Source organism: Peromyscus californicus, unplaced genomic scaffold (assembly GCF_007827085.1).
Source record: "Peromyscus californicus insignis strain IS unplaced genomic scaffold, ASM782708v3 Scaffold_19__1_contigs__length_69161282, whole genome shotgun sequence".
Taxonomy (NCBI): Eukaryota; Metazoa; Chordata; class Mammalia; order Rodentia; family Cricetidae; genus Peromyscus; species Peromyscus californicus.
The window spans coordinates 49,568,084-49,591,002 of record NW_026294491.1 but is presented as its reverse complement, the minus strand read 5'-3'; the positions used below and the strand labels follow the sequence as shown (position 1 = coordinate 49,591,002).

The 22,919-nt window shown below is 40.9% G+C and overlaps 1 protein-coding gene and 1 pseudogene across 11 annotated transcripts in view; one reads left to right on the top strand and one right to left on the bottom strand.

Moving 5' to 3' along the window:
- Positions 1–22,919, bottom strand: part of Col19a1 (collagen type XIX alpha 1 chain) — a 339,939-nt gene that overhangs the window by 81,406 nt on the left and 235,614 nt on the right. For 10 of the 11 annotated variants that reach the window (XM_052745271.1, XM_052745270.1, XM_052745262.1 and 7 more), the window contains 2 exons: positions 12,715–12,768; positions 3,126–3,167 (listed from right to left, as the gene is read on the bottom strand). In XM_052745271.1, coding sequence (XP_052601231.1) covers positions 3,126–3,167; positions 12,715–12,768 — 96 coding nt within the window. The remainder of the gene's footprint in view (positions 1–3,125; positions 3,168–12,714; positions 12,769–22,919) is intronic. The other variant, XM_052745265.1, reaches the window with a different exon arrangement.
- Positions 17,810–18,397, top strand: LOC128114171 (ADP-ribosylation factor-like protein 3; annotated as a pseudogene).

Genomic DNA, 22,919 nt, shown 5'->3' with positions numbered 1-22,919 from the left:
AATTACTTGTATGCACACATCTGTCCAAAATAATAGAGGAAGAATGAAGGCCGGGGGGAGGGGCTGTGCTGCTATGATGGTAAAGTGGTTTGAACTATGGTAGAAAGTGTTTGAACTGAGGTAGGCCGAGTGCCAATGAGGAACAGCAGAGGGACTGAACAAAGCCTGTGGTTTGCATTCCCTGGGTGAGTTCGGTCTTGGTTAAAATCATAGGAACCCATCATGCACGTAAAATTATGCAAATGTTTATGCCTAATATTAGACACATATGGGTTCTTTTTCATGTTTAAAATACATTGCAGTGACTCATCATGGTAGATAGGAGTTTAAAGACAGAGATGAATTTGCAGAGCATCAAAAGACCATCTTTCAGCCTGACAGTTTTGATGCTGTTTAGAAGGCCATGTGCTACTGAGCTTCCATCTGGTTCTTGTAACATTCTGCTCCAGGAAAAACCTGATGTTTCCAAGGAGTTCTTGTCCTACCACTTTGTCCCACAGTCTCTACAGCAGGAGTTCTCACCGACCAATGTGCAAATACATGACTCTCCACCAAATCCATAAGCGTAGGACAGTGAAGAGCAGAAGACAGACTTCAGTGCTGGAGGTCTGTTCCTGTGCTTATGATGACTGCCATTGCCATCTACATCAACACTGAGTTGGATTCCCTCAGTGGTTCCGAGTCTTAGTATTCTCAACGTAAGATGTGCCTACTATGCTCAAAGTGATCTCTGTGCACATCCTAGGGCAACATGCTCTCACACTGTTGCTTCAAGGTGATGCTCGTTTCCAAATGATGGGCTGTTTTTCATAATTCTAAATTGCTGGTGAGTGTATTAAGAAGTGGTATATTATACAGCAGCAATGAATCATTCACATGTTGATGTATTAAAAGTACTCTTTTAGTTAAGTCTTACTTTACAACCCGACTTGAGTCTCCTCCCTTCAGAACTATGATGAGGTCTGCAAAGAGGAACAAGACAAGGCACTAAGGATGATAATAGCTCATAGCAAAAATGAGCTAAATGAGACCTCACGAGCAGAAGGAACAAAGGGAAGAAGAAAAATGAATGTTCATTGGGAGCCCAATTTGCACTGAGAATTGTGCTTCCAGGTCAGTCCATCTCATTAGATTTTAATCCTCCCATTAATTCTTCCTGTAGATGATTATGCCCACTGTGCACATGGGAAAACTGATGCTTAGGGCAATGAGGCGGCTTCCCAGGGTGATACAACAGTTGACACCATAGTCAACTTTTAGTCCCAAAGCTGATGCTCATCCCACCCCTCAGCGGTTCCCAGCCCCGACTGCATGTCAGAATCATCTCACACATGTTTAAGTAACAGAGATACTGGTCTCCCTCTACCCCGATTCCCTGTGCATGGGGCTTCAGCACAGGCCTTGTTCTTGTCCTCTTCTGGTGGTTCTATGCGCAGTCAGGGTTTGGGATCCCTGATTACATCACAAGCGTCAGCAGAGACCCACTAAGGAGTTCACATTTTCACTGTGAAAAACACCATTTTCAAAAGCCAAGAGATGGATCCAGATTAGACAGGAAGTGGATGTGGGTGTAGAGGTGACTTCCTTCTTCCAGCAGCTGCTGCACTGGCTTTCTGCCTTTACATGGTCTACTGGCAGAGCTGCTCCTTCATTAACGGTAATTTAAAAAACCCTTTCATAGGTACATTGATATCAGGCACAGCATCAAGTTCCCTGTAGACTCTTCTAGATCATTTATTTGGGTAGGAAGATATAACAGATATGCCACCGGCTTTTTCTAACTCCACTTAAGATTCTGAAGCAATTAGAAAAGATTCCAAGCGGAAGGAATGGTCCCTGAAGTTTGAGATACACCTGTTTTCCAGAATCGAATTTCTCATCAGCGAGGTCTTAAGAATTTCTAAGTGACATATGTTTGCTAACGAAGAGGGCAACACAGAAGCCAGCTGTTTTGTTTCAAGAATTGAATCACCATTTAAATGCTTTAAGGGCATCGTACCTCCCTTCCCCACTCAGCTGTCCCGTGTGACAAGCTTTGTGTCCTGCTGTCCCTGCAGCCCACATATGTCCAATCGCAATTGCTTAAAATGCAATGCATTTGTCAGGCTGGGATGGCTCCACAAGCTGTTGGTTCACAGGAAATAGTGTTGTTCAAAAATCCAAGACACAGGAGTGACTTGGGTTGCTATAGAATTTAAAACCATTTTTTTTCAGAGCGTCCATGTTTTATTTATGTATTCTGACGAATTTTCCTTTTGAATGGCCAGTCTATAAAGAACTCACTGTTCCTGCTGAGAGAATCTTTTAGGGATAGTTTCTGGTGAGAGATACACAGTCTTTTGAATAGATTGGCTGTGTTGATTTATAAAGCGCAGAAGTCATATTTCTTGGACTTGTGTCACAGTATCGTGCCCTCAATCAGGAGAACTTTTACTGGGTGAATGAATGAAGCTAGTTCTCACAGGCCGTCTGCCTGCGGAGTATTTTCAAACCTTCATATTCCTGTCTGCAGATTTAATGTGCTTTTTTATTTTTTTAAAGTATTTTCTCTGACCATGCCACATTCAATGTGTTCACATTCACGGTTCAAGGTCATCACAGTTTTACAGTCAAACTGTGCAGCGGAGTGGTATTTTCTGGAGAAAAGTTAATCTACCGTCTTCACAAATGATAAAACTGGACTTGTAAGTGAGGGTGATGAAAACGCAACGGAAGCACATTGGTGTTTTAACTTGAAAACTGTTTTTGAAATAATTGCTTGGCTAGACTCCTACTGGGCACGATAAAACCTCACCAAAACAAAACAAAATAATCCTGCGACAGCTTCTGTTATAAGAACAGAAAACCAGTGAGCTTGAGCCACAGGCATTTTGCCAGTTGGATCTTCCTTGGATGGTTTTGGCTGCCTGCAAGGATTCCAGGCCATTCTTAAGGGTGTTTCTCTTGAAGCATCTTCTTCCTTATAAAACACCCCTGCTCAGTAGCGCCCCCAAGGGGCAGCATCCAGCTGCTGGTCAGCGCGCAGGTGAGGCACCTGCTCACAGTGACTGCTGCCCCCTGTAGGTGAAAGTGCTCAATCATTTTGAAAAAAAAAAAAAAAACAACAAAAAACAAACTGGTGTTACCTTTTCTCCTTTAGGGCCACCAGCTCCGTGCTCACCAGTTCCCTGGGTAAAAACAACCAAAAAGTCCAGTTGTTTTTAATGCATTCAGTCTTTAAAAGCAGCTAGTCAAATGTTAGTACTTTTAGGTTTTATGGATTCTGTGGCATTTTTGTCTTTCTCACTTTATTCCTGTTAAGGTAATTAATATTTAATCTATTTGAATTAAATACCAGCTAAATATCTCCAACGTTTGTTCTTTTCTGGTGATCTCTCCAGGGGAAACGTCACAACTCCAAGGGCGGTGACTTCTCTTCTCCATGTTCGTACCCGCCAGACTCAGTTGCACTCCGACTCTCCTGCTCTTCCTACTCTCAAATATTTACTGCCTTAATTAGAGTCTGCCCACCCTGGGAGGATGAGTGCGCTTGTCATCATACAGAAAAAGTAAATACAAATTGCTAGGAAGCACTTCAGCCTTTGAATCCTCTGTGTGTTGAGAGAGAGAGACCATTACTAAAGATTGGAAGAGGACAGGCAGGCCCTCATTAGTGAATTTCCACAGCTTTGGTCCAGAAATCCTCTACAGAAAATCTTTACTCCCCTAAGCTGTGTGGAACCTGTAGCCTGACACCTCAGAACTGCAGCCAGCTGACCCCAGCCTCTGCCTAGTACCAAACATTGATCAGTCATGACTCCCCCATCTGCATGGCAGAGACAGCCGAACTGACAATGACATGTGCATGTGGCTCAGGCTAACCTCCCAGGTCCCAACACTCACCAGTTCCAACTCTCCCCATTTCGCAGGAATTACAGGCTGGAAAGCTACATGCATAGTAGGTCTCCCTACTAGGATCAGGACTTCCCCGAAGTGGAGTCCCCGCATATCACCGCCTTGGCAGCTACTGGCGCTTCTGTTACATGTCATGCTGGCTGCTCTTATTATAGTTTGACAAATAAATGTGTCTTTCTTCTTGTCTGGTTTAGAGTGAATCTGTCTATTGATCATCCAATAAGCCCGGTGAGTGCCATGCCTCGGCCTTCTTAGGGAATTTTATCATTGCTGTTAAATGAAACTAGCCAATTATGTAAGCTGTAGCTGAAGTCGGCCAATTTCTTTAAGTATTTCTTCTTGCCTTGGTCAGCCCATCTGTTCTATCTTTTGCAAATACAAAAGAAAACACAGTTACCCCAGGGACTTGCTTCTCATTCTTGGTCAATTTTTTCAAAATCAAAATGGCCGTAATATTCCCACCATCCCAGATAATTGACATAATAAAAACTTCAGACAAACTTCCTCTGACTCCAGCTTCCCTGCTCTTAGAATCTATAATGTAGGAAACTTGTGTTCTCACGGTTTGAAGAATTCCTGTGGTACCAAGTTTACTGTACTTGATGAGTGGAACCTGAGCTGCCCTTGCCTCTCGCTGGGCTCCCTCTTCTATGTCTTCATCTCTGTCTCAGGCTTCTCCTCTTCTCTCCCCATCTAACTGTAGAAGGTTGGTCTTCCTTAGGCCTTGGTCAGGCTCTCTACTCAGATAACTCGGCACTCACACTGCCCACCCTGTACCCTTCCTTGTCTAGCCCCATGGTTAGGGTATTGTTTAGACAAACACAAGTTTATATGCCTATCATATCTCTTCCTTTCTCAGTTTTAGACTTATGTATCTAATTCTAGAAGCAACGTACACCCAACAAATTAAAAGATGAAATGAAAACACACGTATGCATACATATGAGAGGAAAAGATGGGCTGACAAGAATATTAACACTGATTAATCCAGAAGTAGGATTATGGCAACGACTATCTTCATAATGTATTTCTGAAGGGTTTTAATTCTATTTTACAACTGAAAAATAATTAGGAAAGTAAATCTTCCCTTGTCCCTCTTGTCTACAGAAGCTAGCCCCTTCAGTCTGGTATTGTCTTACACTATCTCTCTGTCTCTGTCTGTCTGCCTCTCTGCCTCTCTCTCTCTCTCTCTCTCTCTCTCTCTCTCTCTCTCTCTCTCTCTCTCTCTCTCTCTCTCTCTCTCTCAGACAGGGTCTCATGTGGCTTATGCTGGCCTTAAACTTATCATGTAGCCCTGCCTGGCCACGAACTCCTGATTCTCCTGTCTTTACCTCCCTAGTGCCGGGATTACAGGCACGGCCCACCATGCCTGATGTGCCATTTTCTTTTCTTGTCCCCGACATTCAATTGACCATCCAGTCTAGCCTCCCTCATGGGCCCAGAAACAAACTTTAGAGATTTCCTGGAAAACACTAGTCACTTTGGCATGGTGCCGTCTACTGTGCCTAAAACGTCAGCATGTCCCCCAGGTGTACCTTTGCTTGGGTGTTTTTAGGGATGCTGGAATGTAATTTTGTCTAAGACATCACTTCTTTACACGTGGCCTTTGGAGTTTAAAGCTCTAGGTGCTTGGACCACAGGGCAGAAAAGCACGGAGCATTTCTGGTGAGGGTACATCCTAGTGTAGGCTAGCAAACTCCACGGCACCATAGCTAACAATTTCTCTGTAGCCCCAAGACATACTAGTCTAACAGTAGAAATTCCCAAATTTTGATTTTCTGATGATTTTAGTCTAGAAAACCAACAAGGCAGTATATAGAACACAGTATACTTGTTTTACTCAGTAACCAGGTCAGGAAATCTAGTTAATCCCTGGTCCTAGGAGCTCCTGGTGCTGTTCTCCATTCTTGGGTTAATAATACAGCTATCTCGAACTTGACTTTCAGTAGCATTTACTCATTGATATGTAATATTCTCTTACCTCCTCTATCCAAGCTAATGGCACTGGACAATTACCCAGTTTTACAGGAATAATAAGAGACAAGTCTTCTAGCTTCTAGACCTGTAGTTCTGCTTTGCAGTCTCACAATTTTGACCCTATTTATTAAAACTTCCTGAGATACAGTGTTGACAGTCATGGTGTGTGGCTTGCTAATTTGTCTGCTCAGTGGAAGAATTCTGGGTGTGAGCAGTGTCCCTTTGTTCCCATCTGGGAAATGGTACGCAGAACTTTGGAACCATGGTCAGGCAGTAGGAAGACTCAAGGCTGCTCTGATTCTTTTGAAGAGAGAATTTCTGGTAAGGATGCTCTGTGGTACACATGTATGGATTAAATGAAGGGAGGAGGTAGCCATTTTTTTGTAGCTCCCAAAGAGTAAACAGCAATTTCCTGTGGCTAAACTAAAGAAACAAGCCAAGGACATGAATTCCCTGCTAAAACATGGAGTAATCGCGACCCACTCAAGTACTCAATGCTTTTAGGAATACACCGCAATATCCTAGGCATGAGGAAAATAGAAGCTATTCATTGAGGACCGAGACTGTGAACCTGCTTCACTCATTCATATGTAGAAGCCCGACTCCCAGGACTTCAGAATGTAAATTTAATTTGACAACATGGTGGCAGATGTAACTAGTTATGTGGTAAAGATGACAATACCTTAGTATGACCATGTCTTTATAAAAAGAGAACACAGAGGCATACATGAAGGAAGGTGTCACGTGGGCATGGGTGGGGAACCACTGGAAGCTAGGAGAGGAGCTTGTAATGCATTTATCCCTAGAGCTGTCAGTGGGGTCATAGCCCTGCCTTCAACTTTATCTTAGACTGCCACTCTCTAGAACTGAGAGATGGTAAATGTCTGTTGCCTGGACTGCTCCATATGTGATGCTACAGGAGTCAACCCCTAGGAAGTTCAAATGCAGTAGATGACCAAGAGCCCAGCACTCTCAGGGTTGAATGAATATCTAACGTTGGTTCAAAGTCCAGCTTCTCAGTTACTTTCAAAAAACCATTTTGCTGGCCACAAAAGGGATGGGAGGATACAGGTAATATTGCAGCCCTCTCCATAATCAAACCAAGTTACCAAAATTCATATGTCAGTGCCTAAGTCCTCAATGTTCCGTAAAGCCAGTGGATCTTGGCCATGAAGAGGGAATGATGGAGGAAGCCCGTGTATTTTATCTTGACTGTCAACTTGATGAGATTTAGAATCACCATGGAAACGAATCTCTGGGAATGCTGGGGTAATCTAGACTAGGCAAATGGAGCTGGGAAGACTCAACTTGAATGTGGGTAATACCATCCCGCAGGGCTAAGGTTCTAGACTGAACAGAAATGAGAAAGTGGGCTGGACACCAGCAGTCATCTCTCGCTGCTTCTTGAAGACTGCTGCAATGTGACCTGCTGCCTCAGGTTGTTGTTGCTATGATGTCCCTGTCATCTAACTGTGAGCCCCAGTAAACCTTTTTCTCCTTAACTGCTTCTCTCAGATATTTTTCTCACAGTGACAAGTGATTAATTCAGGAGATTAGGACTTAAAGTTCAGTTTTTAAATCTTCAGGGGCCAGAGGGTTGCCACCAAGGAAGCCTTTGCTTTGCGTATCCTTGTTGGATTTGTGCTTGAAAAGACCTTGAATGTCTGTTTTTGGACAAGAGTTTTCTGTCTTTTCTAGTCTGTGGACATCAGTGTGAAGTTATACTTTGATACATGGAAGGGAAATAGATTATTTGGCTATCATTTGTTTTGGATCAACTGTTTGGGAAAGTGAACAATTCCCCAAATTGGTTGCTGGGAGGCATTGCATCAATCTCCAACAGCTCAAACTGAGCCTCATGATGGGACAAGATGATATGACTGTGCATTTGCAATGTCCATCTTTAAAAACATGTTGGATGTACACCACACCAGCACTCAGTACTTAGTCTGCATAGACCACCCTTCATTTCCATCTATGGAGCTCATGCCTTTAAAAGCCGATGGAACCTATCTAATGTGCAGCAAAATCCCCAGAGCTGAAGGCAATGAAGAACACTGTGGCTGGGCACTGAGCAGATTTTCCTTGGGGGAGAAGTGTGCGTGGAGTTGATGTTGCTCTGCAGAAAACCCAGCAGGATGAGAGCAGCTGTCTGAAAATTATTTCTGTGAGAGCGAGGGAAATGTATTCTCTTTTTAATCATTGCATACAAGAACACACATGTAATCTTACTGACTTCACTCTTCAGTGATTTCTCTCATTTTCATCTTTTCTTTTATCTTCTATTTTTGATTTGTGCTGTGAAGGGAGAGGTTTCTTATGCCCGTGTTTCTCCTCTGGGTGATACAGGGGATGTGCACGGGAATAGATCAATTCTGTTTGAGGACCAAAATGCAAGCGCAGACTGCTGGGATGAGGGAGGAACCATCAGTCTTTTAGTTTGGAGCAGGGAGGGGACCTGTGTGAGGAGCGTGCTTGCTACTCATCTTCCCATGGGTAGCTGCCTCAGCAGAATCTGGGATGCGCAAGGGCTGTAGCTGCTGCCAGAGGAAGAGCTGAGGTCCGGGGCTCTGTGCAGGCATCACATAAATCAATGCCAATTGAAAAGGGAAGATTGTTTTAACCTTGGAGTGTCACTTTATATGTCTCAATACATGGTCCATTATTTAATCTCAGCTCCTCCCCCACTGTGCTCATTTGTCATAGCCAGACCATCAGGCATGCAACAAACTGCAAAATGCAACAACCTTACTATCCCAAACCAGATGAGGGTGTCAGGGGGCAGTGCCAAGTGAAAAATACACCTTGCTCATCACAGCACACTTGGCCCTTTGCTTTGTGAAGAAGAAACGGCCACAATACAAAAATATCATTCAGTGGGTGCTGAGGGTGGGCTTCCTTATTGATTCTCATGGGACCCCAGTGTAGGAGCCCTATCCACTCTCCTAAGGAAACAGAATAAATTGTTTGGTAAGCTATCTCCCATCAATCACTATAGACATAAACACTTCTGATTCAAAATGGTCCTATTGCATTATTTAGGGGAGAAATAAGCTTTGGTTCCTCTATTTACCCTATTATCTTCCGGCCCCAAAGCCACATCCTGTGCACATGTGAACTCATGTGAAGCTCGTTTCTGTACTAACAATGATAGCAACTGAGGTTCTTTTAGGAGAGACAATAGCTAAGTTCCAGGTATCCATGTGCAAGTCTCAAAACTCCCCACTCAGCTGTTGTGCTTGGTGCCCATTAAAGCAAGTATAACCTTCAAGTCTAAAAATTAACATCCCCAACTTCAGACTCTAAAATACAAAGGTTCCATATATTTTCATTTAAGGGAAAACTGACTCATCGGTAAGAAAAAGTATATATAGAAGTAGTGTTGGGAGACCTGTAAAGACATAAGCCTTGAAAGTTTTTGCAAGGGTTAGCAAATATTGAAGTAGCTGAGCAGCAACTTGGTACATTTTGTCCTGATGGTGAGAGGAATATAGTATCGTACTTCAACTTTTCTAGCTGACTTGTGACATCAGACCCAACTTATTCTCATTATTTTGAAGCTTTTATTGTAAGCCTTATTTTATAACCGTAGATGTCATTACAAATGTCTTTATACTGATTCAATTTAGATACCCTTTAAGCTTACATTTTTAAAGCTTGCCAACTTCTAATGCTTAGAAAAAGTTTGTATCAATTTATTTAAGATATTTAATAAAGAATCAGGAAACATTATAATCATCCTAACACAGCACTCTCTGGAAAATCTACACATATGAAAAGATTCAAGACAGGATCATGATCTTAAATTTATCAAGAGCAATGAAGTGTCTACATGTTTGATTTTAAATTTACCAATTATGGATTTTCTAGGCTTTTACACTGAATTTAATTTGACGAACAAAGAGCTGAGATTTTAAATTAATCAATTTGTCCTTGAAAAGCATTAAAAATATGTTTTTGAGAACCAGCTAGCTTCAAGACGGGTTGGGAGCTTGAGAGATGGCTCAGTGGTTAAGAGCACTAACTGCTCTTGCAGAAGACCAGGGTTCAGTTCTCAGCACCCATACAGTGTGGCTCACAACCATTTGAAACTCTGGTTACAAGGTATCTGACAACTTCTTCTGGCCTATGTCGGCACCAGACATGCATGTTATGTGTACACACACACACACACACACACACACACACACACACACACACACACACACAAGCATTCATAAAAGAAATATAAGTAAATCCTAAATCCTAAGAAAAGACTTGGTTTGGAGCACAGATTCTTGGAATATGTGAACAAAGATGTGATGGGGGAATGTCTTTCTGTATGCTGTGAAAATATGTTGCTCTGATTGGTTGATAAATAAAGCCATTTGGCCTATGGCAAGGCAGCTTAGAGGCAGGCAGGAAATCCAAGATAGACAGGAAGAGAAAGGAGAGGAAAAAGCAGACGCCAGCCACCACCAAAGGAACAACATGCCAGCAGACTGGTAAGCCACAGCTACATGGCAACTTATAGATTAATAGCAATGGGTTAACTTAAGATATAAGATCTAGATAGCAAGAAGCCTGCCATGGCCATAGTTTAAAAATAATATTAGCCTGTTTGTGTTTATTTGGGTCTGAGAGGACTGGCAGGTGAGAAAGATTTGTCTTGACCACAGGCCAGGTGGGACACAGAAAAACTTCAGCTATAAAGATGCAATATTGGTTACAGAAATTTATAGGAAACAAACTCCAGACAACAAAACAAAAACACTTTTTCTGTGGCACAAGGTATCAATGATGAGCTGGTAGCTGCTGAAAGGACCCCAATTGCTGTCATTTGGGGCAATGAAGGACAAAATCAGACCCTATATGTAGTTCTTGAAGAATGAACCCACCAATGAGTTCATCCCTATCCCTGTGTGGTTATTAACACCATTCTTGGGTATGATCAGGAGCTAGTCTTGCCATGTTGATACTTCCAAGGGAATATTTTTTATTCCAGCTGTGGTGAAAAAGATATCAAGGAAATTACAAGCTCTTCCTATCCATCCCTGGGGAGGCTCTCTCTCTTGATCTATGGGATGTGGACATGCACCTGAGGCCTTGGTTTTGAGAAATGCAGTTGTGGTGTGACCCAGAGTTTCAGATAACAAATAATTTGCTTAGGCTCTTCATTATCAAACTTTGAACTATTGCTTTAAAGTTTATAAAAACAAACCCTTAGTTTATAATATATTTAGGAACTTTTAAAAAATTAAATTTGTAAACAAGGTATTCAGTATGGGAAGATGTTTTGAGCATATGTCTCAAGGTCTGAGATGTTAGGTGCTGAGGGCTGTGGGAGTATACAGCAGGTGACAACTAGTGTTAGACAAGTCGACCCACCAGATGAATAACTCCCTGATGGGGGGCCCCATCTGGCAAAGCCGTGGGGTCACTCGCTGTGGAAACTGGTTGTTTTCTGTCTGTAACTTTCTCGGGTGCCACTGCTATGCCTCCCTAGTAAGAACAGCTGTGGGGTGCTTTCCACAGCCCTTTGGTAGTGTGTTTTACATCTTTGGGCATACTTATAGATGTGCATGGTCAGGTTATGATTTCTATTTAAGCTGTATAATCCTGGTGTATAGAAATAATACCAGAATATTCTCTACTGACACAGGAAAGTAACTGTATTCTCAGTCAAAAAGACAGTCTTTTGCACATTTTGCAAAGACCTTAGAACTAGTCCAAAAACAGACTAAGCTGCCCCTACAGAATATACACAAAGACTAATTCCCAGGTGTTGTTTATTGCTAAATCAAGGCCAGGCTCTTTACACTAGATTGACTCCTTGCAGTAGCTCTCTTTCTGCATGTATCCTGACCACTCAAGGTTCAGCCAATTGTTTAATGTCTGGGACTCCTCACCAATTTAGAGCTATGTGCATGGGTCAATGTGACATTATTAGCCTAAGAGAAATTGTGTGACTTATCCTGTGTCTTGAGAATGGGTAAGGCCCTGAACATGTAACTTATGATTGTCCGGAGTTTGGCTGTGGAGCAGTGGTGGTATGGAGAGATGACTGTGTAGAGCTATGTGAGAGTTGCTTTATAATGTGAGTGAAGTGTGTGTGTGTGTGTGTGTGTGTGTGTGTGTGTGTGTGTACTGGGTGAGAGATGAAGAAGAAGCAGCATGAGAGAAGTGTGAGGAAGTGAGTGGATGAAAGAATGAGTGAGTAAAGAGTGAGTGAATAATGTAGAAGTATGTGTGTGTGTGAGTGAGTATGTGTGTGTGAGAGAGAGCTATATGAACGAGCTGCTGCTGTGTGGAGAAGCTGTGCCTAAGAACTGTGTAAAGAGCTGTGTGGTGAGAGAGCTATGTGAATGAGATGTTTAGCTGTGGCTGTGTGGAGATTTGTAACTGTGTGGAGGCAAGGAAGATGAAGCTGTATAGAAAAGAGATGTATGTAAAAGAAAGATGTATAGCCATGTGAAAATGTATATATGTAAAGATATGTAGCTATATGTATAGAATGTAGCAGTGGAGAGAGAGAAAGAGTCAGAGAGCATTTTTAAGATGAAGTAAAAGAGAAAGTTAACATCAGAAAGCATGTGTGTTTCCTTATTTCACCAGTTATAGATAGATTAAAACTTATTCACAGTTACCCTCAGATTAAAAAAAGTCTAGCCCTCAGATACATAAGAATTTTTCCTAAGCCCTCGCCACTTTCGTGGATTTTCTTACATCACCCTGGAGGTGGCCTTGGAACAGGCTCTCCATAAGCCCACCAATAGTTAGGAATTAATAATACTTTTCCCCCCTAAAAATATAACCACATAAAAATCTCTATGCACACAAGTTGTGGGAACAAAGAAGCTGTACCTTGTTGAAATATCCACCAAAAGTCTGTTGCAGTCCTTGTAACCCAGGAGGTCCCTGCATGAGAAAGCAAAGACAAGCACGTTTTTCAAAACAATGTGTGCTTTAAGCAATATACCCACAGTCTATTTTGTCAAATATTCTAATGATGAAGAATTTCATGGATATCAACATACAATCAGATTCCTAAAGTTCTTTTTTTTTCTAGGTGTTAAGTCATAAAGGAACCAGAAGTACAGATGTAAGTGGCAACAGGAAACATTTACAAGTTTAACCATTATCAAGCTCTTTACTAAAAGGGATTCCACCCACCGGACTATTCCAGGAAGGATGTCATAACTTCGGTTCATTTCTGTGCTTCTCACAGGTTGTAATGAGTGCTTTGTAGAAATGCATGCTACAACATATTGTTAACATAAAATGTGGAGAAGTACTTTTTTTTCTATTGATTTACTCTTATGAATTTTTTGAAATGGGATATACATGGATCCTAAAATGGGATACACATTTTAGCCGGGCGGTGGTGGCGCACGCCTTTAATCCCAGCACTCGGGAGGCAGAGCCAGGTGGAACTCTGTGAGTTCGAGGCCAGCCTGGGTTACCAAGTGAGTTCCAGGAAAGGCGCAAAGCTACACAGAGAAACCCTGTCTCGAAAAACCAAAAAAAAACAAACAAACCACATTTTAAACCAGCACCACACATGTAAAACCTCACTTTTAAGACAGTTATTATTGTCTTGGTACTATGTACTTGGCATTATGTTCAGCTTGGGCTGGATGGAAAGTAAGAAGTGAGACAGCCATCCATCTTTAGAGCTACCAGGAAGGCAGGGGGTGCGGGGGAGATGAGTTCCTTAAGATTTTTAAAGGTTACATTTTTGGAAGAGAATATAAGAAACACCAAGTTTAGCATTATTTTATGTAGGAGCTGCAGCCAATTTAGACTCAGCTATCTCAGACAGGAGATGCATATACTTCATCTAGGCCTCAAAATCTAAGAGGAGAGAAAATACTTTAGAGACAAAGTTCCCAGTGTTTTACCTAAGAAGATTAAATTTGATGATCGAACAAGTTAAAGATGCACAAAAATTATTTTTAAAATGAGAATTTAAGTTTTGAAATGTGAAGAAAAATATTTTAAGGAACAATAGCTTGTCTATGTTCTGATTCAGGTTAATCTTAGGACTGTGGACATATTTAATGCTGGCGAACATTTACGCCAGATGTTTCCTATGAATAGCTTGTGGTAGAAGATTATTTTAAAATGAAATCTTGGCGTTGTGCCAGTAAACATAAAGGACTTGAGGTTAGGATGATGAATGCCTGGGAGCACGTTGCTGTGATACTTGAGATAATAATGGGACCTGTAAGTGATGGAGCTTGCTGTGATCAGAAAGACAGACAATTCTGTTACCTGGCCAAAATTAAAAAAAAATGAGCTAATGTCAAAAAAGAATTCTCATGATATCATATACTTTTCCATTATCCAGCCTTGTGTAAAATATTCTAGGTCTGTTAGATGAAATAATGAGGAATGCAATGATTGAATTGAGGGTGGTTGTGGACTTTTTAGCCAAAAACATGCAAGTTAATAACTTATTCTTCAAATACAGGAGGCAAGATATTCCATACATATTGATCTTTCTGAAAGTATATATAAGGCAAGGAGGAATTTTGGACACCATGGGTAGTAGCATCAACATCAGTTAAAGCACTAAGGAGTCTAGGTGTCAAGTATTCAGTCTGTGTGTTCATTATAAGACCCTTTGTATGAAATAACTGTGATAAGGTGAATTAATTAGTTTCATATGCCTTCTTCTAAGTATGACCATTAATTATGATGGCTTCTAAGTATAGTAGAACAATTAAAAATATTGTCTCCTGAATAGAGTCTAAGGATCAATCAAATAATAGCATCCCAAATTTATGTGGTGCTAATTGTGTGCCATTTATTATAGCAGAGTTCTATATGGATTAACTCATTAAATCCTTGCAATGGCACCACAATTCAATGTGCCATCACTACTTATGATTCGAAGATAAAGAAAGAGAAAGTATTATTAATTGGCTCAAACTCAAATCACTGTCATCTGGCTAAAATTAAAGTCATCTTGGACCTACTCTTATCTTTTTTTTTCTGTTTCAATTGATTCATTGCACATAGTGCCATGTTTCAGAAGAACAGCTTCTTTCAAGTATATCATATACTTCAATCATATTTACTGTCCAGTATCCCAACCCCCCACCTCATTCTCTCTCTCCCTGTTGGTCTTGTCCTTGTACCTTCTGTTTTCACCCTCTGTGTGTGCGTGTATGTGTGTGTGTGTGTGTGTGTGTGTGTGTGTATGTGTGTGTGTGTGTATTTAAGCATCTATATAAAAATCTAGGATTCAAAAATGAGAGAAATCATGTGATATTTGTTTTTCTGATTCTGACTTATTTTGCTTAAAATGATAATTTCAATTTGCATTCATTTTCCACTAAGTAACCTAATTTAATTCTTTATGGTTGAATAAAACGCCATTGTATATACATAAACATATTCTTTCCCTTTTTAAATCTACTGATGGATACCAAGGAAGATTTCACAACTTGGCTGTTATGAATAGTGCTTTAATAAAAATGATATGCAAAAGCCTCTCTGTAGCATATTAACCCAACATTTCTTTGGGTATATTCCCATAAGTGGTATAGCTGGGTTATAAGGCAGATAGATTTTTATGTTTTGAGGAACCTCTATAGTAATTTCCATAGTGGCTGGACTCACATCCCAACTAGTACTGTACAGAAATTCCTTTCTTCATGTCTAGAATTGGCTGTCACTTTCTTTCTTAATTGTAGCCATTCTAATTTTGATAAAGTAGAATCTCAGTGTAGTTTCAGTTTTCATTTCTTCGATGACCAAGAATGTTGAACATATATTTCTTGTCAATTTGTGCTTCAATTTTTAGGAACTGGCTGCTCATTTCATTAGCTTGTTTATTGACTGGGTTGGGTTGTTTGATTTTTTTGGTGTTGAATTTGTTGAGTTCTTTTCCTCCCGTTCTGTAGGCTGCCTCTTCACTCTATTCGCTGCTTCCTTTGATACACAAGAGCTTTTAGATTTTGAACATGGCTGTTGCTGGCACTACTTCCTGAGAAGCCTGTATCTCGATGTGTTTTCTCCTTGACTATTTCAGAGTTTGGGGTCTTACATTCATGTCTTTGAATTAGATATATTTGGATTTTTGTACAGGTTGTGAATGAGACAGAAATCTCTCCAGTTTCCATCTTTATATATGGATATCAAATTTCTCCAACACCATTAGTTGAAGAGACTGTCATTCCTTCAATGCATGTTTTTGTCATGTGTGTCCAAAATTAGGAGTTTCTGTCTAGTCCATGACTCTATGTCTGCTTTTTCTTTTCTTTTGCTAATTCTGTGTTGATTTGCTTTTTATTTTAAAAACCTTAAAATAATAAATTCTATTTTCATACTATGTATTCTGATCACTGTTCCCCTCCCTTTTCTCCTCCCAGATCCTCCCCACCTCTCCACCATTCTAAATCCATGCCTTCTTTTTCTGTTTAGAAAGCAAATGGGCAAAACAAAACAAAAATAAAAACAAAACAAAACCCAGAATAAAATCAACCAACTAAACAGACAACACCAACACCAAAACAGAGAAAAGGCAGGGGAAACATATACACACATATGAATAAAACCCCCAATCAGAAACCATAATATCCAAGCAAAAGATCAGTCAGGTAAAAAAAATTCTCAAACAAAGCAATATGAAACAAAAAAAGTCTCCAAAACTGTGAGTGAGCTTGTTTTGTGTTGTCCATCCACTGCTGGCAATGGGGTCTTCCCTTAAGTTGGTTTGCACACCCAATGAAACTCCATTGGAGAACTCAGGCTATTTGCCCAGGCTGTCAGATGCTCTTCACAAGCTGATGGTAAGGATGTGTTGCTGATGACCACATCTACATAATTCACTGAATGTGGAGAAGTTGATCTGGTGCCTTCACGTCTACTGACTGGTGTTCATGGTAGTGGAAGGTACTGTGCACACTCTCTGAGTAGAAAGGTAAATACCAAATCATGTTGCTTTACTTGATACGGCTCTCTAGGTCTATGCAACTGACATGAAGCCAGATATCATGATAATTCCAGTTTCGCTCTTTCTTCTTCAGATTCCTTTGGCTATCTGGAATATTTTATGGCTCTATATGAATTTTAGAATTTTTTTCTATTTTTATTTCTCTGTAGAATGTTACTGGAATTTCAATGGGAATTTCATTCAGTGGGTAGATTATTTTTGGTAATATAGCCATCTTCATAATATTATTTCTGTTGATTTGTGAGTATGGGAGCTTGTGATGGCTAATTGTTGGTTGTCAATCTAACACAGCTGGGAAGAGGGACTCTCAACTGAGGAACTGACTTTATCAGATTGGCCTGTGGACATGTCTATAGGGATTGCCTTAACTGTCAACTGATGTAAGGGTAACTGGTCCTCTGTGAGCAGTACTATCCTTAGACAGGTGGGCCTGCGCTATGAGAGAAAGGTAGCCGAGCAAGACAGGGGAAGCAAGTCAGTAAGCAGTTTTCCTCCACTGTCTGTCTTAGTTCCTGCCTCTAGGTTCCTGTTTTGGCTTCCCCTGATGATGGACTGTAACCTGTAGGACAAATACGTGTCTCCACAAGTTGCTTTTGGTCATGGTGTTTATCACAGCAACAGAAACCAAACTAGAACAGAAACTGCTATCAGGAATGTGAAATGTTGGTGTGAGAAACCTAACCATGTCCTTTGGTCTTTCTTTTCCTTTTGCCTTTGGATTGTGGTGACATTTGGAACTTTGGGCTAGAAAAGACAGTGAGGGACCAGAGCTTAATAGGCTGTTATCGTGGGAGCTTAGGAGATAACGTCGAGAGCACACGGTCAGTGAAAGCCTGGCTTTGTGCATTTTAGAAGGAACTTTGAGAATCCTTTAAAGAGTTGGATTAAGACTCTGTGGAAGTTACCCCGATAATGGGGAAGGGAGGAGGAGGGAGAGGAAAAGAGGGAGGAGTGGGAGGGAGAGAGGGAGGCAGATGAAGAGGAACTCGTTTGAGGATGGGCTTGCTCTCTATTTTGCACAAGTTGAAAAGTCTAACAGTCCAGAAGGTGTGAATCCTTCTCCTGGGCTTGGACAATGCTGGCAAGATGACTCTGCTGAAGCAGCTTGCATCTGAAGACACTAGCCACATCACACTTACACAGGGTTCTAACATCAAAAGAGTAGTCACAAGGTTTTAAACTGAATGCATGGGACGTTGGCCGACAGCGGAATACCAGACCATGCTGGTGGAGTTCTTTTGAAAATGCCGGTATTCTTGTATATGTAATTGACAGTGCAGACAGACAAAGATTCTAAGAGACAGACCAGGAACTAACAGAATCACTGTAGGAAGAAAAGCTAAGTTGTGTGCCAGTGCCCGTCTTTGCTAACAAGCAGGATCTGCTCACAGCAGCCCTGGCCAGCCTCTGAGACTTGGAAGGGCTAAACCTACACACCCTTCCAGACCAAGTCTGGATATTCAGTCCTGCTCAGCTTTCACAGGCGAGGGCGTCCAGGATGGCATGAACTGGGTCTGCAAAATTATCAATGCAAAGAAGAAACAAAATCTAGATGAACGGAGACAATGGATCTGTGGGAGCTGAATTCAGGCCTGAAAAACACTGATTTGCTGCTTTTGGACCAAATGCTTTTCCATCTCACAGCTGTGTGTAGAGAGGGGACGGCAGTTTACAAAGAGTCCCTATTCCAGCAGTCGATTTTAACTGATCTCTGAGGTTCAATAGTTTTTCAAATAAAGGAATTTTATTATTCCCTCCGGAGGGCAGGAGAGGAACCTGTGGAAGTGAAACCTTTGCTTCCCTGGGATAATCAATGCTGGCATCTGGAGCTTAAAAACCCACGGTGAGTAATAAGAGACCAGCATCAGTAAGGCAGAATCTTCTGGGAAGATTGTATGTTTCCTTCCTCAGGGGCAACATACAAGCGGTGGTCCACCGGAGGCTAACGCAGCATTTCCTAGCTGTCAAGCCTAACTTGGCACTATGAACCAGTCACATGGTACTGTTTTTGATCATGTGAAAGCTGCAGAATCAGAGGGATAATGGTGAGCAGCTGAGATGTGGCACCGTGAGGCAGGGTCACAGTGCCTGAGGAGAGGCCAGGAGGCTATTGGTAAAGGAGCGATTTGAGTTGCACTGGAGAGCCCAGCGCTAAGGATGCCGGGAAACTAGGACCCAGGTCCTTCCACCTTCCACTGTCGTCTCCAGTTTCTTTCTTCAGAATTTTAAAACTTTAATTGTAGAGGGACTTTACTTCCTCAATTAAATTTATTCCTGGGTATTTTGTTTTCTTTGAGGCCGTTATGACTGTGCCTATTTTTCTGAGTTCTTTCTCAACATGCTTGTTCTTGGTAACAAGTGACTGATTTTGTATGTTGACTTTGTATCCTACTACTTCGATGAAATGTGTACCGGTTTCAAGAGTTTCCCAAAGTCTTTGGGGCCTTTTACTATATAGATCATCACATCATGCACACATAGACTTTTATGACTTCCTCCTTTATTATTCATATTCTTTATTTCTCTTGTCTTATTGCCCTAAAACTTCAATAGCTGTAGTGAATACAGAGGACTTCTCTCTACCTCAAATCACACTTGTAACAATTACCATCATATTTTTTTTATTAAGTGTTGCCCTAGAGAACACAAGATGATGACTCTCCATGGTTTATTTCCCAAACAACAAAACTGGTAGTTAGCACTTCTCATCATTCAGCTCTGCTGGCAGGGTGGAAGGATGGAAGTGCTTTGCTTTTAGATATAACCCCATTGCTCACTTAAGGGAAACTCGTATTTCTTTATTTTTTTTTAATCATTACAGCTTTGAGAATTATTTGTTTCTTGTCTCTCACATCCACCTTCATGCATTCTTTCCATCCTTGATAGGAAAGAGTATGCCTGAACATTTCAGAATACAACTGTAGTCAAAAATGCATCCTATTGCATGTTGGGAGAAAAGGTGTCTGAACAACACAAGTTATGTGTGTGTGTGTGTGTGTGTGTGTGTGTGTGTGTGTGTGTGTGTGTGTGTATGTGGAGGGGCTTCAGAAGGCAGGAAAAAAATCAAGTAGTAGGGTAAACAGGGTGGTGCCAACAGAGTAGCAAATCAACAGGGTACTGACAGGAAAGTTTAGGGGAGAACTGAGTATGCTTCTTTGAAGATGGTTATCTGCCCAATGAATACAGCTGTATTCCATAGTCACAGAGTATATTCTGGATCAAGAATCCTGATCTTGTTGAACTTACTTTTGGGAGTAGAGTGGGAAAATGTAGGTGGCTGTTCCCTGTAAAACAGTAGCAAGAATACAGCCCACCATAAAGAGCCACAAGCCAATAGAAAAATGAAAACAGTTAATCAGATACCCAGAAGATCAACACATCTACAAAAGTGACATCCATATTTTCACATCTTCTTGTCATAAAATGTCATATTACAAAATAGTGTTCCAAGTGGGTTTGATCTAAAGAGTTAAGCTCTACTACTTAATCAGATGATGGGCATTTATGGTGACATTTTCCTTCGAACTTCTTAGTCAGTGTCGTACTCTGGGTACCGTAAATTCAAGGACTAATATAATAGAGATTTATTGTTGACAGTCCACTGCTGCAGCAGTACTTTAAATAAGCTCTCCCAGACAGCTGAGGAACCAGGCTGAGTCTGAAAGCAAACACTGGAACAGATAGGGACGAGTACATGGACACCGACTTCAGCCAGTGTAGAGAAGACTCACTTGATTATTTTGAAACATTCAGAAAAGAACAACTTCAAATGAAGCAGAAGATGATGACCATGGATAAACTCCAACTATCTATGTGCCAAGAGTAGCTCAGTGTATGGTTAGAAAAAACAATATAGACCTTGTGGTCTTTAGAACTGAAAGGCATTCCTATAACCACATCACCAAGAAATGTGCTATTTTTTCCTAGCTTCTCTTCTAGTTTTCAATATAGCTGGAGAAGACTCAAGGAATCAATTGTTTCAAGTTTAGCAAGTGCCCCCAGTCCTATAGCGCATCAATCAATTCTGAGAAAGGAGAAGTTAAAAACCTATGGTGACAAGTCTCCAGGCAACATGAGCTCCAGGGCATTTGAAAGGTCATCTTCTCTTTAAGACTTGTGTTTAAGAACCAGTTGAGAAGACACTGAGACAAGTCACACTCAGTGAAGAGGAGGGGATGGTCACAGAGGGCATACCACCATTGGTTAATCTACTAACGAGTTCTAGCTAAAGTGAATATAGAAAGAATATCAGAGTATCCTGCTCACAGCAGAGACTGACAACATGACTGAAGTCGAATCAGGGCTATAAAATGTCTTTTTTTTGTGTGGAGCTCTGATTTGTTACTTGGATAGCACCGGAAGATACAAGACATTAGAGTTAATGTGAGCAGTACACAATTATACAGCAGCTTTTAACGGCTAATGAACTCCAGGGAAGCACACCTGCCTGGAACTCAACTGTACTGATGTACACTGATTTGAGAGGTCTATAAACTTAGCATGAGTAGAGATGCTGAGGTTGCAAAGAACCATGCCTGGTTGGTACAGGGAATAAAAGCGATATTCAATTTGGGAAGTTCGTATTCTCAGTAACAATTTTAGTGGCATTTAGGGAGTCTTTGGCTAAATTCCTGCTGGATATGAAAAGTAGAAATATCATGATGTCTATCACCCAGTTATCACAGATAGCATATCACACTATCATGGTGTGAAGTGAAGAAGAACTGTTGTTCTCAGCTTTTCAGTAGATTTCAGTTTGGGCTGCACATTCTTGAAGTTTGAAAGGTAGGGTGAATCTACTGTTAAGTTTCAGACTTTCTTAGTGGCTTAGCTACACTCTCACTTTTCAGCAAGTTCACCTAGTATATACATCTCAAAGAAATATAGTTTTTTGTGTCCCCCCACTATTTTTTTTTTATCACGAACTCTGTCTGCACATCTGGATGATGCAGATTTAGCCCATCCTGAACACTGAGTCAAGATCTTAGTGTCTCCTCAGCCTTTGCTCATTCACTGATCCTTGCTTGTGAAGCATTCTCATCTCTGTTAAAAAACACTCTTTCTTGCCTCACAGCTTTCCTGACAGCATCCTTGAACTATCTCAATGCCACTTATCTCAATGTACCATAGCCCTTCAATGTCCTATTAGTATAAGGAGGTCTTCCCAGGACTCATAAATATGTATTCTGAGTAATACACAACTATCTCTGGCCTTGTGGATTTCTAAGTAACTTCAATAATGACCTTTGAAATACCAGAAACTTCTGTGAAGAAATTTGTGCTAAAAATACTCTGCAAAATTAACTTTACTTTAAGATCAAATGGGAAGCTTAGTATTGGTCAGGTTTTTGGGTTCCTATTCCAAGGATCATTTCCACTGTTCAAATGGCTAGTGAGAAATGCAGAACAGTAATTACTTTCCCCCAGATAATTACAAATTTCATTTGGAAGTCACAAGATCTCATACATAGGAATAGCGACAATGATTGGAAATGCTAACGTTAAAATGGACTTTTCTCTCATGTGTGTTTCCACTTATGACACATTGTACAGGACTTAATACAGCCCACTTACACTGAGTACAGTGGCTCATGTATTCATCTATAGTCTGCTAAGATGAAAACTCCTGGAGGACAGAATTCCAACTACTGTTGAAAGTCAGCATATAACACCAGTTGTGACACAGGGAAGCTTTCCAATATGTGTTCCCTTCCCCATTCCCAGTACCAGGTATTGTCTAAATTCAATAAATCATTGCTTTTACAAGAAAATGTTCATGGGAAAAGCCGACTTCCCCCTTGTTCCTTTGGCTTCATTTATAGATAGTCACACAAAGAGCAGAGAGCTTGCTGCTTCTGGATTCATAAGAGACAGGCCCCACCAATTGAGATTAATCTGAGAACTTGGCATGTCAATTGGAAGCAAAGCTGTAGGGAGCACTGGCCAAGTAGGGAAGAGTTCATGGGTGGGAATTTGACTAGAAAAAAAAATTATATATATATATAAAATGAGATTGTACTGTAACTCTGAGGAAAAAAATCAATAAGGCTCCTTAGAGAGAAACAATTGGAGAAAGCATTGTTTTGTTTTTAGGAAACAGATCCTT